The sequence below is a fragment of the Rhodnius prolixus genome, unplaced genomic scaffold, assembly GCF_049639745.1.
Source record: "Rhodnius prolixus isolate KJV_2025 unplaced genomic scaffold, Rpr scaffold_11, whole genome shotgun sequence".
Classification (NCBI taxonomy): Eukaryota; Metazoa; Arthropoda; class Insecta; order Hemiptera; family Reduviidae; genus Rhodnius; species Rhodnius prolixus.
This window is the reverse complement of record NW_027411625.1, coordinates 1,413,398-1,436,433: the sequence shown is the minus strand read 5'-3', so window position 1 is coordinate 1,436,433 and position 23,036 is coordinate 1,413,398. Positions and strand designations below refer to the sequence as shown.

General features: G+C 34.7%; 1 protein-coding gene and 1 long non-coding RNA gene across 3 annotated transcripts in view; both read right to left on the bottom strand.

The window, feature by feature from the left end:
• Stim (stromal interaction molecule) overlaps positions 1-21,999 on the bottom strand; it is a 37,549-nt gene extending 15,550 nt beyond the window's left edge. For both annotated transcript variants that reach the window (XM_074138072.1, XM_074138073.1), the window contains exons 1-8: positions 21,647-21,999; positions 12,176-12,318; positions 10,548-10,667; positions 10,355-10,467; positions 7,528-7,643; positions 7,244-7,413; positions 7,009-7,161; positions 4,154-4,321 (exon numbers count right to left, since the gene is read on the bottom strand). In XM_074138072.1, coding sequence (XP_073994173.1) covers positions 4,154-4,321; positions 7,009-7,161; positions 7,244-7,413; positions 7,528-7,643; positions 10,355-10,467; positions 10,548-10,667; positions 12,176-12,318; positions 21,647-21,848 — 1,185 coding nt within the window. In that variant the 5' untranslated portion in view covers positions 21,849-21,999. The remainder of the gene's footprint in view (positions 1-4,153; positions 4,322-7,008; positions 7,162-7,243; positions 7,414-7,527; positions 7,644-10,354; positions 10,468-10,547; positions 10,668-12,175; positions 12,319-21,646) is intronic.
• Positions 12,397-12,896, bottom strand: LOC141459244 (uncharacterized). The gene is made up of 3 exons (XR_012461428.1): positions 12,760-12,896; positions 12,614-12,677; positions 12,397-12,511 (listed from the first exon to the last, which is right to left on the bottom strand). It is a non-coding gene; the product is annotated as an uncharacterized lncRNA (long non-coding RNA).
• Positions 22,000-23,036: the final 1,037 nt, after the last annotated feature.

Genomic DNA, 23,036 nt, shown 5'->3' with positions numbered 1-23,036 from the left:
TTTTCTTATCTGGGCTAAACTATAATTAAATAAATAATTTCGGGAATCAAAGGATTGAAATTCTCCATTTTACAAGAGAATTTCGCAAAAATCATACAGTAAGAGCATTTGGAATATTAAATGAGTCTAACAATTGTGCATTAGTTAATACATAAATATAACATCTCTAACCGTTAGGAGTGAAGAGTTTAAAGGCAAGTCAAGTAATATCCCGCATGGAATATCGATCAAAAAGTTCACCTGATGCACGGAAACAAACAAGTTTTAAAAATCTACTCTATACCAACTCCAACGCATCACCTTGATGCTTGATGCTTGATGCTTGACGCATGATGCTTGCAAGAAACTACATAAATCAGCACCATATTCCAGGAGAGAGCGAACCATCAATTTATACAGTACGATTAAAGGGAAAGAATACTTGAGATTAGTGATAGTTATAATCATGAAACCAAAAATCCGATTAAGTAATAAATCTGATATTTTTGACTATCGATCTGATGTGATTATAGAAAGGTAAAATCATGTAGCTTATAGCCCCAACATATAATTTTTTTTTGTTAAGGAAATAAAGTCACTTGTTTGACATTAAGCATCATTTTATTATTATGACAACACTTTTCTAAGGGAATCGAAGAGACTGCAAAAGGACTCAATTTGCCACAGTTCAAACCGACCTGTATACTTTATATAATCATCAAAGAGTGCAAAATGGACAAGCAGGAGGAAATATCATTAATAAACAATTTAAATAAAAACTTCCCAAAAAGAAACCTTTTGAGACATCAGTGGTATAAGATATGTTTAGATAGGATTGAAAATAATTTGACTGTTTGATACTTAATCGTTGAATAAGTAGGAGCGAAACCAGATCAACAAAGAACCAACGATTCCAAATACACTCAAGTTATGCGTCAATGAAACATGATGTTTTAAATTAAATGTTTTAGAAAAGTCAAGATAATTTACAACTTCATTTCCTGCAGTAAAACATTTAATATAATAAAGTAACTAAGTGAAATGATTGCTCATTATTTTAGGCGGGGCTTAACGTCCAACTACCATTTAGGTGTCGTGGGCGAAGGCGGAAGAACATACTTTACTATTGACATTTTTTCAACAAATAAAAAGTAGCTACACGCGTCATTCGAACTGAATCTCCCACTTACAAAGCAACGCTTCATAACCTCTAGTCCCACCCCTGTTCCGACTTAATATAAGAACATAGTCCAGAGACAACAACCAAATAGTGTAAATAGAAGTCCAGAGTAAAAACCATGTTCTGAAATTATACATAAGTCTCTAAACGCGGACGAACCTTGCTTACAACCAAAGCTTCAAGAATTTAGCAACTTCTGGCGACTGCAATTAGGTCTACAAATCTTCACTTCAGTTAGGGATTCCAGTTAAGTAATAAATCTGACATTAACAAAACTAAATTTGAGGACAAAAGTAAAAATTCTGGTGGCTAGTGATTTATTGAATACATCAAAGGAGCCAAAACTAACTGACAAGATTTTAGAACAAATGGAGGTACATTATCTGGTCCACCGCCTTTCTTAGAACTGATATGCAATTACTGTTTAGAAACATCTTCAACCTTAAATTCTAAATTAGATGAATTTAAAGATATAGTAAGCTATTACTGATTGATCAGCACATACTAGAAAAATACTCCACAAATAGAACAAAGTATTTTTGTGTATAAGATGCGTGTGTAAGTGTAAACCTGTAAGTTGCATACATTAAAATTTTTAACGCCGGATTTATTACGTTATTTTTGTGGTCATTTAAAATGCTGTTTATGCTATTAGGTAGGAAGACAGGAAGAAAATAAGTTTATGCTTACGGAGTACATTAAAATGATGTGATGGTTGCTTTTATTTGATGATAAAACTAATATATCCTGATTCACCCACAACCATTACATTTCACTTCATATTTTAAAATCTTCAATTATTATTATTTTTGTTCTTTGCGTCAAAAATTATATTTTTTGCAGTCAGAGGACCACCCAAAACGTGTATTTCTGGTGGAAAATTAATATTGAAAACCGTTCACGAATAGAAAAAATTGTAACTTTGATCTTAAATATCTCGACAAATATTAGGGATATCGAAACGGGGTCAACGTCATTTTTCAAAGTTTTTTATGTAGTTTTCATAATCATTGTCAAAACCAGTGGTCCTTATGAAACCCCAATCAGGTTTTCTGCCGTAACTCCGCCAAATATAAAGATACAGCCTCGGGGGTGGAAAATTTGAAAACTAAACAAAAAAAACATATGGTTTACTTCATGGGTTTTTTCAAAATTCCGCTTTCCTAAAAAGTTATTAGCGATTGGTGCGTTTTAAATGGATCACCCTGTATATTATACTGGTTTAGCTAAAATATGTTTTTAGTAAGACTCGAAGTTAATTTTACAGTGAATATTTGCTAGACAAAATAACATGTTTCTCATCTAAGAAGGGTAACTAGTAGAAAACGTAATGGGTAATGTTTTAAAAATAAAAACTCTTATCTAATTTAAAAAAACAAGAAGTAAGAATTTGTCCATATCTTTAACCATTCCATTACATTTTTAGTATCTGCATCTCTTTTATTTTTTACATACATCTATATTAAGATACAATTTTAAACAGTTACAGAAAATATGAATATATATATATATATATATATATTCAGTTTATTAAAACTGTCCGGTATTTCAAGTTATTTAATAGGACTGATAGTTAAATAACTGTATTTTACAACAGAATTTAATATTTGTGGAATTAAAATAACAAGCGATACAATGTATTATGCAAAACTGTTAATTCACAGGGTAAAGTCTATTCAGTGAATATTCAATGCTTCTCTGAGCTCTTATTGTTAAAGCAGAGTCAAGAAAATAATAATCCTTTCAAAATAAATCATTGCAAAAACACTATGGGTCATTAAAATTAGGCAATGTTTCGGTTAAAAAAAGGCGTTTTCGCCCACATTAGAAGAATATTCATGTAATGATTTACTGTACGGTCTATAACTAATCATAAACCTCGTAAATACTGCAAAATTTATATTTATCGTGAACCCCACATAGATGGTAAATATTATATTGTAAATAACGTTAATTGTAAAAATATTAAATGCAATTTTAATGTGACAGAAAAAATCAATAAGCGGTCGGTGACAAGCAGAGACTGCTGACTAGTAGTACATTTGGTCACAGTTTTCTGTATATTTATGGGATTGTGAGAATAGAGTCAGTCGTAATTATACAGCCAGAGGAGAGTAGTGATTTGCAGTGTTGACGGATAGCCTATAGAAAGGAGAGTATGTTCAGGCATAATTCACAGGACAACAGTGAATTATTATTTCTATTAATATATTATATATATGAATTATAAAGCAATCAAGAACACGGTAGCATCTGAGATGTATTAGATCTGAGGGATCTGTAATTCTGAATACAAAGAATGGATTGGTGACCGTCTTAATTTCTCATTGCTTAGCAAATGAAAAACCTTTGATCGTGTAACATCAAAAACAAAGTAATGCTGGGACAGCAGATTTGAGAAAAATCGGTAAGTGCGACTTACCCCTATTTACCCATCAATTGCCTTTCTCTTTTATTTGAAACATTTTGTCAGGAAAAGCAATTTTAAGAGCGTATTATATATTAGTGAATCGATGCTACCGCTTTTATTGATTCTTGTTCCTTTGGAGGCTGTACTGACTGCTGACTACTTCTTATTTCTTATTCTTTAGTACCAATGAAAGAAGTCATGGATATAGTCCCATCCTAATTTACTTATTTCTAAAAAATCTAATTTCAATGAAATCGTTTGAAGAAGATGTACCAACAAATGCATAAATTCTAATGTGGGAAAGTGTGTTTGTTCACACCATATTCATACTATTTAAAATAAATTATTTCTACAAAACAAAGAAATTATGTCCTCAATCCATATTGTAATTGTATAGCTATGTCAGCTGATTTTAACAACAAAACATTAGGTTTTAAATTTAACATTAAATCAATAAAGGTGGACGTGCAAAGATATTCTTCATCATTATTGCTATCTAGAATTATCAGCCCTAAAAATTTCGTATATTTTTTAACTTGCAAAAATGACTGTTATTAATGTAAAAGCTTAATGGTAATACAAACCGCTTCACGTGCTGACTGAAGCTGCTTTTCAGCGGACAATTTTTTTTTAATATAGGCCTTATTTTCAATTTCGTGAGTGAGTTGAAGCCACTGCTGAAGTCCTACAGGAGGCGACCAACACCTGTCTTCTAGTTCACCTTCTGCTCTTTGCAATTCACTGCGCAACAACTAAAAGTTAAGCAAACTAATATAGAATTGAAGGAAACCAAGCTTCTGCATTCATATTATCAGTCATTACAGCTAATTAAATTCACAAATAAATAATCATCAAATTAGGTGGATTGTATCAGGCAGGCAAGTCGGTCGATCTTGCATTAGATTATCTTAATAGGCTTCTTCAAAAGTCCCTAGAGGACAAAAAATTTGCAATGGCCGCCTTTTTGGATATAGAAGGGGCCTTTAATAATGTCACGACTATGTCTTTGATTGATGTCCTATCAAGGAGAGAGGCCTAGCGCCAACAATTTGTCAGTGGATCAAGTCTAATTTACTAGGTCGAATGGTAACGGCCACATTAAACAACTGCTCAGTGTGGTGGTCTGGGTGTTTAAGGGTTCCCCGCAGAAAGGTGTGTGATCTCCGCGTTTGTGGACGATCCTGGTCGACGGCCTCTTAGTTAAACTGACGGCGAAGAGTTTCTACAGCTTAGCATTAGGCTATTGACCTGGCAGTGGTTGTCAAGGGAAGATTTGCTAATAAGGTTTCGGAGCGTACTCAGAGGGCTCTTATTATTGTGGATAGATGGTGTAAGGAGGGGGGTCTCTCCATCAATCCACATAAAACCACGGTGGTCACCTTCACAAGGAAATGGGATCTGCGTGGATTGGGACGACCAATTCTGGGGGAGTTGGCATTCCCTTATCTGTGGAGGCCAAGTATCTGGGAGTTACTTTCGACCAAAGGCTTATATGGAATTCCCATCTAAATATAATTTCCCACAAGTCTAAAGTTACCCTTGGGTACTGTAAAAGGCTATGCGGGAAAAGTTGGGGATTGAGCCCTAAGAGGACGCTCTGGATCTAAACAACACGGATCAGTGGCTTGGTGGGCGAAAACCTTGCAGGTGATGAAGTACGGGCACTTGCGGCATTCAAAGGCAGGCCTGTCTGAGTGCAACGGGTGCTATGAAACCACCCCTACTGCGGCCTTGGAGGTTTTGTTAAATTTGCCTCTATTGCACATATACATTCAAGGCGTTGCTGGAGCCATTGTCACTAGGCTTATGGAGAAACAAGTTCCTATAAGCATTAGGCATGGAGGAGCCTCCATATATATAGCCCCTTATATCAGGGGCTATATAAGGAGCTGGAGCGAGACCCTATACTAGATCTGTCTACGGATGTTATGACTCCCAAATATGGCTTCTTCAAGCCTTTTAAAGTCCGTATTTGGGACAGGGAGGCTTGGAGGCAAGGAACCCTAGTTGTGGGGGACTTAATGTGTTACACGGATAGCTCCAAGACAGAGGAGAGTGTGGGAGCGGAAGTAGCGGTAGCTTTTCGGTTAGCCTAGGAAAACTAGCTAGTCTTTCAGGCTGAGCTAGCTACAAATAAGTTTTGTGCTGCCGAGATTGTCAGACGAAGAATAGCTAATCTTAGGATCGTAACCTTCTAGGACATCCAGGATGCTCCATGAACTCTAGAATGACTCCTTACCAGGTAAACTCAAGGCTGGTATGGGACTGTCTGGGTGCCATGACAGAAATTATTGACCAAAACAAGGTTTTTCTTGAGTGGGTGCCCGGTCATTCAGGTAATAAGGGAAACGAAGCGGCAGATCTTTTGGCTCGGAGCCCTATTTTGGGGTCTCAAAGTGCCTTAAGGGTGCGGTCATCTAATTATGGGTGTATGGGTGAGACCTACTGGTCTCAAGAGTCGTGGTTGGCCACCACTGGGGAGAGACAGGCGAAGAAGTTCATTATGGGCTATTCGCCGAGGCTGACTGCAGTTTTAATTCGTCAAGGCCGTGAGGTTATCAGGATAATTTTAGGTCTATTAGCTGACCACTGCAGGCTCAGAAAACGCATGCATTACATGGGCTTGGCAGATGATAGCCTTTGCAGGTTCTGTCAGGGGAGGAGGAAAAAACGCACTGCACGTCTTGTGTCAGTGCGAGGGGCTTGTTTGGCTAAAGATGTTACTCCTCGGGAAGGAAAAACCAAGGTCTGAGAGCTTTACTCAGGAGCCGCTCTCCAAATTATGAGTCGACGGGTCTGGAGGGCGAGCTCTAGAATGGTGGAAGACATAATAGATCCTCAGGGTCGCGGTGGCGTAGGCCTTTAGGGCTGCTAATCTAGATGGATCGTACTATTCATCACGAAATGCCATGTTGTAGAAGTGCAATTTGCGATGGCAATCAATAGCACAAAAACTTATTATGTAGAATACAGCGATAGTTATATGGGATAGAGTGATTTTTTCTTCTTAGCAGCCACTACGGCTCATTTTAACTGGGGTTTGTATTTTCTCAGAAGTTCAGGTTGCACTGAAGACACCAAATTCTTATGTATTCACCTCTCATAATGGTCCTGAAATAATCTAGCACACAGGAAGCACTAATCTTCTACTAATGATCTTTTTCGTTTTAGTTTAAGTTGGATAAGAAAGTAGAAATAATCCACTAATAATGGAAGGAATTAGTTATGCTGTTGGGGTATTGGATTCCCACGCGAAGGTCTCGGGTTCGAATCCAGCTGCTGGCCCTTAGATTTTCTCTTTCTCCAGCTCACTGTCGGGTGATGAACAGCGTGTCTGTAATAAGAGAATACTGTCCCGAGGCCGGCAATGCATTGAAAAAAGCTGTGAGCGCCAATAGCCTCAGATGTTGACGCGCCCTAAATAAAAAAAAACACTTACTTCAATTTCTGCCTTCAGCTGAGACACTTCTAGGTCAGAATATGATGTTCTTAATTCAGTTCCATCTCCACACTGTTCCAACAGTTTTCGTTCCAAATCAGCTTTCTGAGTTGTAGCACATTCCTGTTCTTGACGGGCTCTTTCTAATTCTTTCTAAAATTGAATTTAAAAAAATCACAATAAGAAATTTGCAAATTTGAAATAAACATTTAGGTATAAACATTTATAACTATACTTGAAGATTTTCTAATGCTAATTCAGCCTTTTGCAAACTTTCCATATCTTTTATCATTCGTTTTAGATGTCTTCTTGAATTCTTGTTCATTTTGTAGGCGTACCAAAAGCCTATAATCGCTCCCAAAAGTAGAGTCACCAAAATTCCGTCCTTTATATGATTGCTTAATTCTGAAATCATTAATTAAGTCATTTTCAGTAAGGAAAAAAGAATGTAGATATTTAATAGACCAAATATATTTAGCAAAATAAATTTATTCATTATATTACTACTATCAAATTAACCTTTTGGCGGCCCAAAAAGAACCACATCCATTGCTTTTAAAGCAATTTTTTGCTTATGGATTGGATCTTTTATTCCAAGCACACTGCTGAGATACTGCATGTTGCTGACAGCCAATCTGCAAACAGAAAAAAGACACTTACTAGAGTTATTAAATTATGAGTTTAAAATTTTCATAAGATTTTTACATAAGGTCCAAACTGCAACAAAAACAAATAGTGAGAGATGTTCATAGGACTACAACTAACCTGAGTACACTACCCTGCAGAACTTTAATCAATCACTTTAAAGCAATAACAAACATTTAACCCATCAAAGCCTATAGTGACCATATGGTCACAGTTGAATTTTGCCACATTTAATAGAATTCTGTTCATTCTAGACAATCAATTTAGATTTTCTCTACTATTGTGTACGTTAGTGTATGTTATTCGTAATAAGGGACGGAAAATCATAATAACTAGTGTTTTCAGTTAGTTACGCTTTTTTGAAAAAATCTGTTTCAATCAGCTTGGACCCTAGTTTATTGTTAGCAATTTTTTAGTTTAACTATGTCATAATTTTTGTTTTTTATATGAAACACAATAACCAATAGTTGTTATAAATTATGTATCAATAACAAAGTTCAAGACTTAAATTTATACTTATAAAATCACATTCAAAAGCTGTGTTACCATTTGGTCACATCAGATCATTGGACTACTATTTCATTTTTTTTTTTTTCAAATAATGCACATTTTAAAGTCAAAGATGGGCTGATATTCGAGGAGGCCTTAAACTTACTACAATAACAACGAATCCGATGATGAATTTGTTGGTGAGCCGGAATTTTTTATAGTTCCACCTAAAGCGGCTGTAATTACAGTGATGATGAAATGGGTGGGGGGAAGCATATTAGATTGGAAACGCGGAATTGAGGTAGTACGTCGGAATGACCATTCCGCAATTACTTTAGCAAGGATATTTCCACTTGGAACAGTCAATACGTATTGCCATGTGAAACAAAAATATATGCATTTCTCGCCCGAATGTAACTGTAACATGGGCGGAACTGATGGATGAAGATATAATGGCTTACCGAATAAATATACGTGGTAAGAAATGGTGGTGGCCCATATTCACGTGGTGAGTGGGTGCAGTGCTTCACAATGCTTGGGTGTTTTATAAAAATCACTTCATGTAATGTACCAAATTATCGATGTAATGTAATGTACCAATAGAATTCCGAGGACGATTGTGTTGAGTTACCTAACAAATTATAAAACGGCTTCAAAAAAAACAGGACTTCCTTCAATATACACATTAGATGAAGATCTGAGATATGATCTGATGATCTGGGACACTTTGTGATTCTGGTGCCAAATGATAAAAGAAGGAGATGTATAATGAAGGATGTTCATCTGTGGGCACAATGTAGAAATAACAAAGTAGGCTTGTGAATACCTTGTTTTGAAACACACCATTCGAAACAATTAGGTGCAATTTTTATGTTAAAGATTTTTTAAAATAAGGAAAGTTTTTTCCGTATTTATAATCAAGTAAATAAGGCATTTTTGTTGAAAAAAGATGGCGTTGTATACTAGTACCCATTGACCTGACGTGACATATGGTCACAGGCCATTAACAGAGATTGGCGAATAATATCTTAATTAATTTATGTTTTCTATATTATTAGCAACCTATTTGATAGACAAAATAAAAAAGTTTTGAAAAATTCCAAAAAAAAAACTCCGGCTTTGAAGGGTTAAACAAACATCGACGCCTCATTCAAACCAGTTACCGCATAAAAACATTTTTCGTATAATATTTCTCCGTTACCTCTTTGTACCTTGGTGGAAACTCCACTATTATCGGGATTTGACGGAATTTGATTTATTTCAATGAAGTTTGCTTCAAATTATAGGAAACTTATGATAAGTTGCAGCGAGCATGTTCATGATTACATATTATTCATATAACTTCATCTACTTTCAGCTCTTAAAATCTGCGCTCAATGATTCGTTCAGAGATCTTACCAGAAGGGATATGAGAGGGGGAGGTAATCGTTGCAACCATGCTTTGCTTGTGGTTAAGATTGACGCGTATCAGTAAACCCCCATAATTCAACTTTTGATGTGAGCTTAACATAAAAAGGGTTCAATGCAAAATGTGTAAGACACTTTTGAATAACTTTATCTCTACATTGCCTCGTAAAGTAGAAGAGGTGAAGCGATATAGAATTATCCAGCCAAGTGTTCCCGCTTACTTTAGATATTTATGTTTTAAAGTTACTTCACCAAAAGTGAGAAGAAAGTATGGGCCAAAAATGTAAAGAAAAACATGTTTTCTCACTATATTCTACTATATTCCAGACATTTAAAATAAGCGTCAATACAACTTCACTTAAATCTTGTTAAATACTCGATGTTCAGTAATCATATGACATTGACAAATCGAACTTCAGAAATCCAAATGAAATGTAAACAAATTAATCTACCTACACGAATATTATAAGTAGATGTCAACTTTCCGAACAAACTCAGTGAATCAGTTTATGAAATTACAGGAAATCCTAAATCAAATTAATTTTAAATCTCAATTAAAGAAAGTAAAGTAATGCCTACTTCAGGTGGATTTTACGCCCAACTACAAATTAAGTCGCGGACAAAGCGGTTAACTAAATATATTATTATAAATTTCTCATATTAAAACATTAAGCCAACTCCAAGGGAATAAAACCCAGTAAAACCTCTAGGCATTGTGGTCCTCACTACTAAACGCTCGGGTACAATAAAAAAAAAAAATACAGTGATTGCAAAGTAACATGTAACTTAATTAAATGTTAATTACCTTGGAAGAGTCGCGCCATTAACATTGTTCGTAATAAATGTCTGCGCATATTGGGGTAATCCAATTCCAACAGAGAGCCATTCAACTGTCTGTTCGATGGTCCAATTGTGAACCTGAAAAAAAATAAATAGATAAAATAAAATGAATCCTTTCCACCGAAAATCAATCATCAATAGCCTAAATTACCACGTACCTCAGAGCGAACCCAAGCTTCCCATAATTCTTTCACTGAGATGTGCATATCATCATTTCGGTGAAATGCCTTTTGTCTCCGTTCGGCTCCACTTTCGTATTGCAATTCTTCACGAAGAAACTGTAAAATAAAAAAATAAAAATAAATAAATTAAAAAAAAAAATTACGATTATTTATGTTCAAATTTTTATACAACTACACTCACACGACTTTTTCTTATGAAACAATTATAGTAAATAAATAAATTTTCTTCCAAAGAAAACCAAATTTTAAAGTTAAATTTAGTACCTCCAGAACGAACACCGCTACAATCAATTTTCCGGAAAATATTCAAAATAAAAGTTGTTTATAATATAAGCAAGTAACATTCTAAGTTTAGTGAAAATCTGTTATCTCTAATCCACAAAATTAAAAAAAAAAAAAGCTGGGAAACCTCTTCTTCAAGTTGCATTACCTATTATTCGATTTTTTTATAAACATTAAATTTTATAAATGCATTTAATGTCCCTTTATGTTATATTGGTTGCGACCTTCTATACATTAAATTGATATGACATTTTTGGGACAATGAATAACGTTTTATTACGGTGAGCATCTTAGAACAATTTTCCAGGAAAAATGTGTAACGAGATTTCTGGGGATAGATAGTTTTATGCCCGAAGATGCAAGAATCCACAGTTTACAGACAAGGAATTTTCTTACCACATTGAGAAAATCGTAAAGATTATCAAAATAAGACTAAACAGAAAAGGAGTGGAAGAAAAAATTTAGTTTCTCTAACATGCCAAGGAATAAGAGAACCGTTGTACTTAAATTCAATAAAATATATCTTGATTACCTCGTAGATATAATAGAATTTAGTTTAAGTCTTACCTTGATCAAAGTGTAATGATTAAATTAAGCTTTGCTACCTTCATATCGCCCCATAATACTTCAATCCTTATACCTCAACTCTCATTATAAGGGAGTACCTACCAAATCAAAACACATGACATCTTCGAAATCACATCATCTTCGGCCTAGATTACTTCTGGCTGCTTTTTTTGCCCCCTAAATAATGACTCGTTCTTTCTTGTTTGATTCAATTAAAGCCGATCACTGGTACCTATATTAGCTTTGAGTATTTACCCACCCTACTTGTCTTCCTACGTGATGTTTTTTCCATTTTGTCGATCTTAACTAAGGGTAAAACTCCCCTACATCTTCTTCCCGAGATTTATGCAAGTGCATCCATCTACCACCACACAAATGTGTACTTCTCGCTGATCGATGGATAATACAAACTGTGCGGCAAGATCGCCTTTTCCACCCGCTGAAGGGACGACAGAAAATGCCTTGATTACAAAGGAATTGGATAAGATAAAATGATTTAAAACGGTAAAAAGGTAGCTCAAGAATAATTCGCAAAATATTTAAAAGGTAATAAAAAAACTTTAATGCAAAATACGAAAATTGATTAAAATTTTACTCCATATGTTCATCTTCTAAGACCAAACACCGGTAGTGTGCATAGGCAAACAGCGAAAAAAATTGTTTTCGTGCAGATACTAGCAGAAAAAATACTGGCAGAGAGAGCCAAACTTAATAAAAATTCTATATTGTATCTAAATTTAATCTCATTTACTTACATCATCAGACTCATAGGGATCAACAGCTCCATTTTCATCGTCGTCCAGTTGCCTGTGCAACAGTCTTATCGCTTCAAGTCCGTGTTTATCATTCGGTGCTACTACGCTGCATGATAATTCGTCATAGCAAGAATCACTTGAACCTGTAGGCAAAAAAAATATATATTTTTATTGAGCTACACCAAACTATGATGGAAAAAAAAAAGTGGCAACAGTGCATTACCATCAAGGAAACGTTGCAAAGTAAGCATCAACATTTCAATACATAAATATCGTCAAAAAAAGTAATTTTCTCTTTGTAAAATTTGAAAATTCCTGTGAACTTGAACTATAATGCTGGTTTGAGGAGAAAAAAATAAAGGATATCTTTTTAGAACAACTAAGCCCAAAAACGAAAAAGGAATAGAGTCAGACATCTATACATATTGGGTATCTTACCTTTCGAGGTCAAATCTTGTCATCCCATGTCACAAAAGTTAACTTCGATGCTGCCCAATAGAAACTTAAGTAAAAAGAATATACAATAGTATACAAAATGTTATTAAATAAACACACACATACTACAGTTAAAAAATTACTCTTACATTCACACATATGTTCGACAAAGGAGGTATATTTTAACTATTTCTGCTTCAAGGAAAAAAAGACATTTAAATGGTGCTGCATGCAAGACAAGGAGTCTGTTACATTCAAACCTGACTCTTACACCACTAAAGCATCGCTTTAAGTCCTTGGAAAAACTTGGAAAAACTAGGTCTGTTGTCTCAATTGTGAAGAAAAACTAAGGTCTGTTGCAAGTGGTGCATTTATTGCAAAAAAAAAGAGATTCAGAACTTGAATTCTTGACGAAATTTGACATATTTTGTGGCCAGAAGTACAGTAAACTGCTAGTGAAATTGTTACTTTTTTTTGCCCAAATCGCAGCAAAAAGTGCAAAAAAGAATCATGAGATAGCTTTCTCAACCGAGTTAATGGATGAACCTACAAGTGTTTCCAAGAAAACGGAATCATCCCAGACAAAAGTAACCGTGGTAACAACCCCGTTGCTAGCCGATCCTGCAATGAAACTAGCATTCAATGCCTTCCCTTCAGCACCATTCACCCATAACACTCTTCTCCCCTTCACACCTCATCTTGCTTTTCGGTGAGAGCATCGACAAAACCCCTTTGATTTATTAATTTATAGGGCAATTCCTTATGTGATTGCAAAAAGAAAAACCATGAAAAAAATATTTCTATCGATAACAAGCCTACAGAATGGAAAATACCAGGGTACCGAAGCAACATAGTGTTACCAGAAGTAAAACGTACTTAACATAAGCTTAAAAATTTAACGCTACGCAAGCAAGCAACCAGAAGGACACGCCACGGAAAAGAAAAAATTATATAAAATCAGATTAAAGGGAAAGGAAAGAGAAAGAAAAAAGTAACAATAAATATACAATTTTTTTTTGGAGATTACCCCGGTTACTGGCACAAAAGCTATTGATAGTAATACATATTGGTTTAAAGACATTCAAGATACATTAGTCAAATATAACATAAACATTCAAATAGATTTTAGTGATACCATTTCTTTGAAAAAACAGTTCAAACAATTAAGAGATGAAGTTCTAATTCAACTACAAAAGGAATATATAACTGCAGCTAGAAACACAAATAGATATTTATTGTATAAAGATTTAGATTATAATAAAAGTTATATATATGATCTACCACTAAGTGATGCGATATGGGTTGCAAAAATTAGAGGAGAAAGTCTAAATGTAAATGCTAAACCAATCAGCGGCCAGTTGGACGCTTCATGTCCTCTTTGCTATGTTTGTGACAGAGAAGATGTCTATCATTTCATAGCAATTTGTCCAAAGCTGGCCGGTGTTAGATCTAAATGGTTCAACCAGCAGTATTTAGAAGGGTATCAGTTTATGAACTATGTTAACGGAGATGACTGGTGTAGGCTTATCGGCTACTGTAAAGAGGCATGGATGTTAAGGCAGAGTTTATTGTAAAGTCTTCATCATGCATAACATTGATTTCTGAGTATACTGTTAATTTCGTTAGGTTTTGGTTTAAAATAAAAAAAAAAAAGTTATATTAAGTTGATGTGATTTAGAAGATTGTTTATTTGTTTATATTAATTTGATGTTATTTGGAAGATTGTTTATTTATTTATATTAATTTGATGTGATTTGGAGGATTGTTTATTTTCTTATTTATTTGATTTTATTTTTATTTTTTGCAATTTATTTATCGTTCGCTTTTTCCTACATCATAGAGTTGCAGCTCCCTTGAACCCCTCGGACGGTCATTTGACCATGTAGTATATTGTCTTGTTTTATGTATTAAATTGAGATTGTAAATTCTTTTAAATAAAGACAATTTATTATTATTATTACAATTTTTGGAATAGGTCAATTTATTCTTTATTGATGAATAAACCTATGAAACACAATGAAACATATTCCAAATACCAAAAAAAAAAAAAAAAATTACAGACTTAATCATCACAGGATAAAGTAGAACACCAAAATGGCCAACTGACTGAACGATACTGAAAATTTTGTGGCTCCTTTAGATACATACAGCCAATGATGTGGCCATCGACCGAGAGGCAATGGAGAACATTATGAAGATAGAAGGAAGTACAACAAAGACCCTGGTACCTTTCTAAAGATATAAATTTAAGGGAGCAAACAAGCAAAAGAAGACAGCATTCAATAGGTTTAAGAGATAATCTGGGGTAGAAAACTTTATAATGTTTAAAGAAATACAGAGCTTAGAAGAACTAGACAATTAAGAAATTAACAGATCTGGTATAAATAACAGAATTTACAGAAAAACTCGCTCAGAATTTTGATGAAGTGTCAAGAGCAACTAGTTCTTTGCCCCATTTTGCCAATTTAAGGCAGAAGATGGATAACATGAATTAAATTTTGATACATAAAGAGAAAGAGGCGTATTAAGATCCCCTCTTATGATGGAAGAACTATAAAACGCTTGAAGGAAAAACCAGGGATATTTTACCTGGCAATGAGGAATGATTAAAAATCTAACATTACTTGGAAAGAATTACTTTCTGCGACTTTGTAATAGAATATCACGGTAGATGGAAAGAAACTGTAATCATCCTTGCCTTAAAGGAAATCTGTCAGCTTTATTAACCCTTAACGGTCCGGAAGTATTTCAAGTTTACTTCCCACCAGGTCCAAGCTATTTTCTATACGAAGAGGAACTGCGGGCTTAACATATTTAAATCAAATATAGAAGATAGATAACAAGTGGAAGTACATAAATTCATAGAAGGGTACAGAAGTGCGCTAATTGTAAATATGACGACAATAACAGAAATAAAAATAATGAAGAGATTTTTAGGGGAGGGATTAGCTATGTGGTCCCGGGTTCGAATCCAGCTGCTGGCCCTTAGATTTTCTCTTCCTAGGAGCTTCTTACAGCTCACTGTCCGGTGATGGACATGTTGTCTGTAACGGGAGAACACTGTCCGGAGGCCGGCAGTGCACTGAAAAAAGCTCCGAGCGCTAATAAGGGGACGTCCATGAATGACGTAACGCTAGAAATCTCCTTTTTTGACCCCCTGCCCCCTTTGTCACACTGAGTCACAATTTTTTCCTCCCCCCCCCCCTAAAAAAAGAAATCTAATTTCTTCTTACTTCCTGCTGCAATTTCAGACAAATTTTGAATCTCTTTTTCCGTAATTTCTTTCAAATCTACAGAATTTGTTGACTTCTTTTTTAATTCATTCCATTTTTCGTTTACTTTGTTCGGCAGATATTTTCCTTGTATTGAAGGATATGCTACTCTTACAGCTTTGTAAAAACATTGATAAAGATTTTCTGACATTTTATAATATAAATTTCCGATCTTATTGTCAACAAACGGTAGAATCAATCGCGATAATTTTAGTTCAACGAATGCACTACGGGCAGCCATAAAAACCAATGCAAAACAACAGTCTTTGAGTAGCGCTCTTGTATATACCGACATATCGATAACCCAGTCGATGAAAACGAAAATCATATGGTACACAAAACGCGCGCTATTCAAAAAAAGGAAATGAAAAAGTGATTTAAAAAAGCGTGACATAACGCTGATTCTATCCCCCTAACCCCCTTTTGTCACAAAAGTGTCACAATTTTTCTACCCCTACCCCCCACGTCATTTATGGATGCCCCCTAACCACAGCTGTCGATGCGCTAAAAAAAAAGAGATTTTTGCCGCCATATACGCGGCATTGGTCCCAGTAAGTAAAAGTGCTATGCCGCTTATATGGCGGCATTGGACCGTTAAGGGTTAAAAGTTTTTTGTGTGACATAAAATTTTGTGGGCGATAGGGAACTGTTCTATTCATCCTTGCCTTAAAGGAAATCTGTCAGCTTTATTAAAAGTTTTTTGTGTGGCATAAAATTCTGTGGGCGACAGGGGACTGTTCTATCAGGGTTTAAACTTAGGAAAACAGTATACCTCAAGTTTCAGTTTTACCTTTTTTAATCTCGCTGCAAATTGAGAAGATCCAATTCAAAAGATACTCTATGTTGACGATTTAGCGAACTACTGTTTTGGAAGAGATCTCACAGAAGGTGGTGTAAAGCTGTAGTAATAAGCAATAGATGATGTAGCATGTTTGGCAAATAATGGCTTTCAATTCTCTCAAATAAAAACGATATGTTCTTATTCTAAAGGGTACGGAACTGACATAGGGTACCCTACCTATACTTAAAGGAATATCCTACATCCCAAAAAGAAAATGGTAGTTTCTCAGAATTTAGAAATGGAACAAAACTGATAACAACCCACCCATCGATAATCAGAGAGAATATTATAAGTATAATAATCAGTAAGAAAATTCTAGACATAATCAAGGTGATATCTCATTATAACATGCAAGAATGTTACATGTTTTCACCAAACTACCCTTTAGTTAAAGTATGCTGCACCGATATGCAGCTCTGCACGAAAAAACGGCTAAGAAAGATAGAATATATATATAATTAGGGTATCAAAATAGTAACTGGAGTCTTTAGAACAAATTCGCTGTTCCGTCAGAATGTAGAAGCCGGAGTTCTTCCGTCTGCACATAGAAGAGAACTACTTACATTATTGTATGCTGCTGAAATTCGGACCCAGCCCTAACACTTACTGTACCCTTTTTCTTCGATAATTATAATAATAGAAAAAGCCCTACAAAAACGCGTCTTGTAACTCAAAGATTTAGAAGAATCGCTGAAAAAGTGACTATTGTTTTTAGTTACGAGGGTCGTTTGAAAAGTCCGTGCAAAGTCAGAGAGATAGCACCACTGGCGCGTATCGAGGTTATGTTTAGTTAGTAGCATCTCTTGGAAGAACACACACCAAGTTTCAGCCAGATCGGTCTATTTCTTTGTGTTTGGCATTCGTTTGAATCGAGGAAGTCGAGTGATTTTCAAAAAATGGACGAAAAAGAATTTTGTGTGTTGATTAAACACTATTTTATGAAAGGCAAAACGCCTCAGGAGACTAAAGAGAAGCTTGATAAACATTATGGTGACTCTGCACCTTCGATTAGAACAGTTTATAAGTGGTTTCAAAATTTTCGGAGTGGCCATATGGGCACAAGTGACGCTGAATGTTCTGGACGCCCTGTTGAGGTTACTACTCCAGAAATCATTGATAAAATCCATGATATGGTGATGGATGACAGAAGAGTGAAGGTGCGTGAGATTGCTAGTGCTGTGGGCATCTCGAATGAACGGGTACATAATATTTTGCATCAACATTTGGACATGACAAAGCTATCCGCAAGATGGGTGCCGCGATTGCTCACGCTTGACCAAAAACGAAATCATGTGAAGTGTTGCAAGGACGGTTTGCAGCTGTTCCAGAAGAATCCGCAGGACTTTAAGCGTCGTTTCGTCACTGTGGATGAAACATGGATACATCACTACACTCCTGAGACCAAAGAACAATCTAAACAATGGGTTACCAAGGGGGAATCTGCGCCAAAAAAAGGCGAAGACCGTTCCTTCGGCCGGAAAGATTATGGCGACTGTCTTTTGGGATTCGCAAGGAATAATCCTCATCTACTATCTGGAAAAGGGTAAAACTATTACAGGTGCATATTATTCATCGTTATTGGACCGTTTGAAAACCGAGCTGCAAGAAAAACGCCCACGATTGGCCCACAAAAAAGTCCTTTTCCATCACGACAACGCACCAGCTCACACCTCAGCAGTTGTGGTCGCAAAATTAATGGAAATAGGGTTCCAACTCGTTTCACATCCCCCCTATTCTCCAGACTTGGCTCCCTCGGACTACTATTTGTTCCCCAATATGAAGAAATGGCTGACAGGAAAAAGATTTTATTCAAACGAGGAGGTGATTGCAGAAACAATGGCTATTTTTCAGACTTGGACAAATCTTATTATTCGGAAGGGATCAACAAACTAGAGCAGCGTTGGACGAAGTGTATAAGCCTAAAAGGAGACTATGTTGAAAAATAAAAAAGGTTTACCCCAAAAAATTGAGTAGTTTTTATTTTTGCACGGACTTTTTAAACGACCCTCGTATGTCTTAATTTGGGAGAAAATAAGATCTCCCTGCAGAATGGCTGCTTTAAAGCTAGTTTGGCTACTGAAGTTCAGTAAAGAAGAAACTCCTATAATAAATATTCAAGACTGAACTTCATATAATTTTGTTTGTATTTAATACAGATCTGCTTAAATTTACATTTACTAACTTTGAATTTAAAGTATAGCAAGTTATGCCATATTGTCAGGTGATATGGAGTGGCATTGGTCATTGCCATCACATAGGAGAGTTGTACTGCGGAAATGTATACTTTTTTTGAGGCGTTATCTTTCTGTAGGAGGGCAGGATCCAATCAATATCTCATATTTTGCTATTCCAACAGTGTTCTGATGGCACTAAAGAATCCATTTTCTACTAACCCAGCAGTTTCAAAGATACTAAAATAGACCGCATCCTTCAGAGATGAGGGTAAAAAGGTGAAAAGTAAACAAATTAGCTACATTGGTGGTCATAAGTAGCCCAGAAGCTGCCAAATCTTATGATGTAAAATACTTAACTAAAAATAGTTTCCTGGAGAAATAAAAAAAAGAGATTGGAATAAGCGTGAAGGGAAACTTGAAAAAGATTAAAACATTTATTAGACCAGGCCCGGTAAAATTAGTTCCAAGACGGAAAAGTATTATATTAACTCCACTTCGAGTCAGACACACCCACCTTTATTGTTACGTAAGCACGTCCATTGCGTATTGAAACACTAACAGCGTAACATATCTTGCAAACGTGTCAAATTTTAAGATAGTTTCGAGCTAGAATGGGACTGGCTCAGGATATGCGAATAGATCCACGGGTTGGGGCTGAACTTAATCAACATTTTCAAGTATCTGAGAAATATAAATCTGTATCAAACTAATAACTTTAAAATATATAATTTGTAGAGATTAGAGAAATGTAAAATGTTATTGTACGAAAAGTAATACTTTTATTGTGCGAATGGTATTGTGTAAGTAGAGTGTATACTAGAAAATTTTAAATGATAGTAAATAGTAACCTTACTTTTATTTGTAATTAAGTTTTGTTCGTTGCTTTTCTTAACTTTACCTTTATAGACTACAGGATCGTAGAGACTAATTATTTATCTTTTTAATGGAGGTGACTGTGATGTGGGGCTTCAACTAAAAAAAAAAAGTGCTAATAATGAAAAATGTTGATGCACCGAAACAAAAAACAAAAAATTATACAATATAATATTCTACGATTTAAGGAACAGTTAGGGTATAAAAAACAATTAATTGATGTAAGAGGTAATGTTGAAGTTTAATGTCAAGTTTTGAAGATATCGAAGTTGTAAGTAAAGGAATTAAACCTGCCACGAAGCTGCTTGGTATGACGGAGATTTTTGTGTAATTATTGGAATAAGAATATCATATAATAAAAACATTAGTTTTATATAATTCGTTTAATTTGTTGCCCTTATAAAGACTGAGTAATAGGAGTTTGACTTACACCGACTGATTAAAACGTTCACAATTGAACCCTCAAATGTATACCATACAACAATGCAAGGAATCTTTTTTTAATCGCATCAGTAGGTTCAACGCAGGTATTCTATAGGAGGCCAAAAAAAACACCAAATCCCCAAAACAGGGCGAACCAAAGATTTGTATCTGAATTCTATTTTTGTGGATTTTCCTCGTACACTTCTTTTACAAAACCTAAAGATTATTTGGCTTAATGTTAGAACAGATGTCTGTTCAAAAGTACAAGGCCTTTAATGGAGTCTTTCAGTTCATTCAAAATAGTATCTAACAATTAATAGTTACAGACTATGTATGAATTACATCAACGAAATGCATTTACTATGATTTGCTTGAAGGTCGTTATTTCTCTTACACCAAGAGATTTTTTCGTTTCGAGATTACTCCTACAGTTTGGAAAGTGAAAATACGCTTAGAGTATATGGCTAAATTAATAAATCTTAACGTGATGATTAAAGAAAGCGCATAAATCTCTCGAAGATTAACAATTCGATACATGGTATCACCCTGAGAGATAAGAAACGAACTAGTTCAATGAAGACTCACGATTCCATAAATGCTTAGCTTTTTACATAGCATCCGAGTTCGAAGTTTGCAGAAATCAAAATAAATGAAATAAATCTTTTTATAGGCAGAAACTTCGATGTACAACCACAAATTAACAACAAATTGATATGTAATTCAAGGGCCAATTCTACGGAATACCAAAGTCTTCAGGAAATGAAGACTGAATGAATTCAGATGGGTCTACAATTCGTTTAACTACTGCGATCACCTTCTTTTAAAAACATTTCTATACAAAACTTAATTTTAAAACTCGATGAAAAGTCGCATAGGCAAGACCGAATCAAATGTACTGTTAATGTTTGCATTTAGATGTCAATCTTAGTCTGTTATCAGCTGGTAATTTCGTAATGTTATATTGTTTTTTCAGTCCTCAAACCTAATAAATTGTTAGTGTATCCATCCTCTTTCTTTTGAAACAGATTTAAGAATTACAAAACCGAAGCTATACACCTGTTTTACTTGGAGAAGCTGTACACTTGTTTTTCTCTCTCAATTATACACTTCAAGGGTAAACGTAATTTAGTTTGGAATTATTAAAAAGAAATAGTTTATAAATGAAAACCCTTAACAATGAAACTATGGAGGTGCGATTTGTATTCAGATAGCAATGTTTATATAAAAATATAATCCGTCATTATGCAATTTCTTATGGTTATTCAAAAAGCAGCTGAATTTTTTTTATTTAAATAAATAGTATAGGTTATAAATTGAAAACATTATAACATAAACAATTGATAATTAGACCAGTTTGTTTCTGCGAGGCAGTTAAAAAACTTGCAATTGCTGCAAATAACTTATCTTAGAAATTATAGAAATATGTATAAATATCTCAAAATATTTTACTTACTTTGTAGCTTAGAATGTGCCTGTTGATTTGATCCATCCAGTATGGGATAACTTCTCGATTGGGATTTTTGTAAATTAGCTGATGAAATTTCACGAAAACTATGTGTAATTTCATTTTTACTTTCATGGCCACTAGATTCATGTGTTATTAAAAAAGTAATAAAAAATGTCACTACTGTCACAATTCTCCTAATAAAATGCATAATATGAATATTGATGTATATATTCTTAAGTTATCTTTCCGAACAGTTACAAACCACTTTGCATCCAACTACCTAAGTGGAAACATAGAACTTTTATAAATATAACATTAATATAAGCATAAACTATCTAAATATTAAAGACATTAGTTTAAAAATAGGATAGCTTGTCGAATCTAGGTTGGTTTTCACAAGAAAACTACCTCTTCACGGCCATCAAAATAATCAGATGGAATTTAAACAAATTAGTAAGTTATCAAGTACTTATTGCACCTATTCTTTAAAAATATTATCCTAACTAAATAACCCTAATTAACACAAATATTTGTCTACAATCCCTAGAAGTAATTCTATTTACATATTTGAAGAGCAATTAATTAATTATTTCTCTTTATTCAGGATCTATGATTAGGAATAAGTGTTAATTGATTAGATTTAAAACAGATAGAGCCAAATCAGTTCAAGTATATAATCGTTTAAATGAAAAAAAAAAATCTATTATGCACTCACAAAATTGTAAGACTCATTCATTTTTGTTCAAGTCTAGATTTCACATAAATTTGATTTGATAATCGGACTTGAGACCGCCTTTAAATCATAAAACATGTACTTTTGTTTTCTTAAAATTTCAGGAAAACCTTTCTCCTCTTCATAATATTAATTAAGAAAAACAAAATTAATTAATTAACATTTCATTAGGAGGACGGGGCCTCCTCTACTTTGCTGAAACCCATATTCGTCGAAATCTCCAGCCATATCAGCCTCTACACGGAATAAATAGTCATTTTCTAATTACTGACAAAATCTATATGGTTATCCATTATTATATATGAGCACTGAGGCACTTTCTCAGTTTTAATTGCTCCACAAAAACGCCAATATCACCCAAATAACCGCCGGCCTTGTTGGAATTGCCGGATTAGTCTCGTTCCAATTTTAATATACGACTGAGGCGAGTACTTGTTAGAATAAAAAAAGAAAATTTTGGCGAGTGGCTACGTGAACTTTTTAGCCTGCTTCTGGTTAAGTTCACCATTCCTTGCTACGACTTTCTGGGCACCACGCTTTGATGGCTGCAAGAGTAACACACTTTACTGTGCTGTAAAAAAGTCCCGCATTAACCTTGAATTGATCATGTAGAACTTAATAGCGATGAAATTGAAGTCTCTGATCCTTCCTTTATAATCGCAG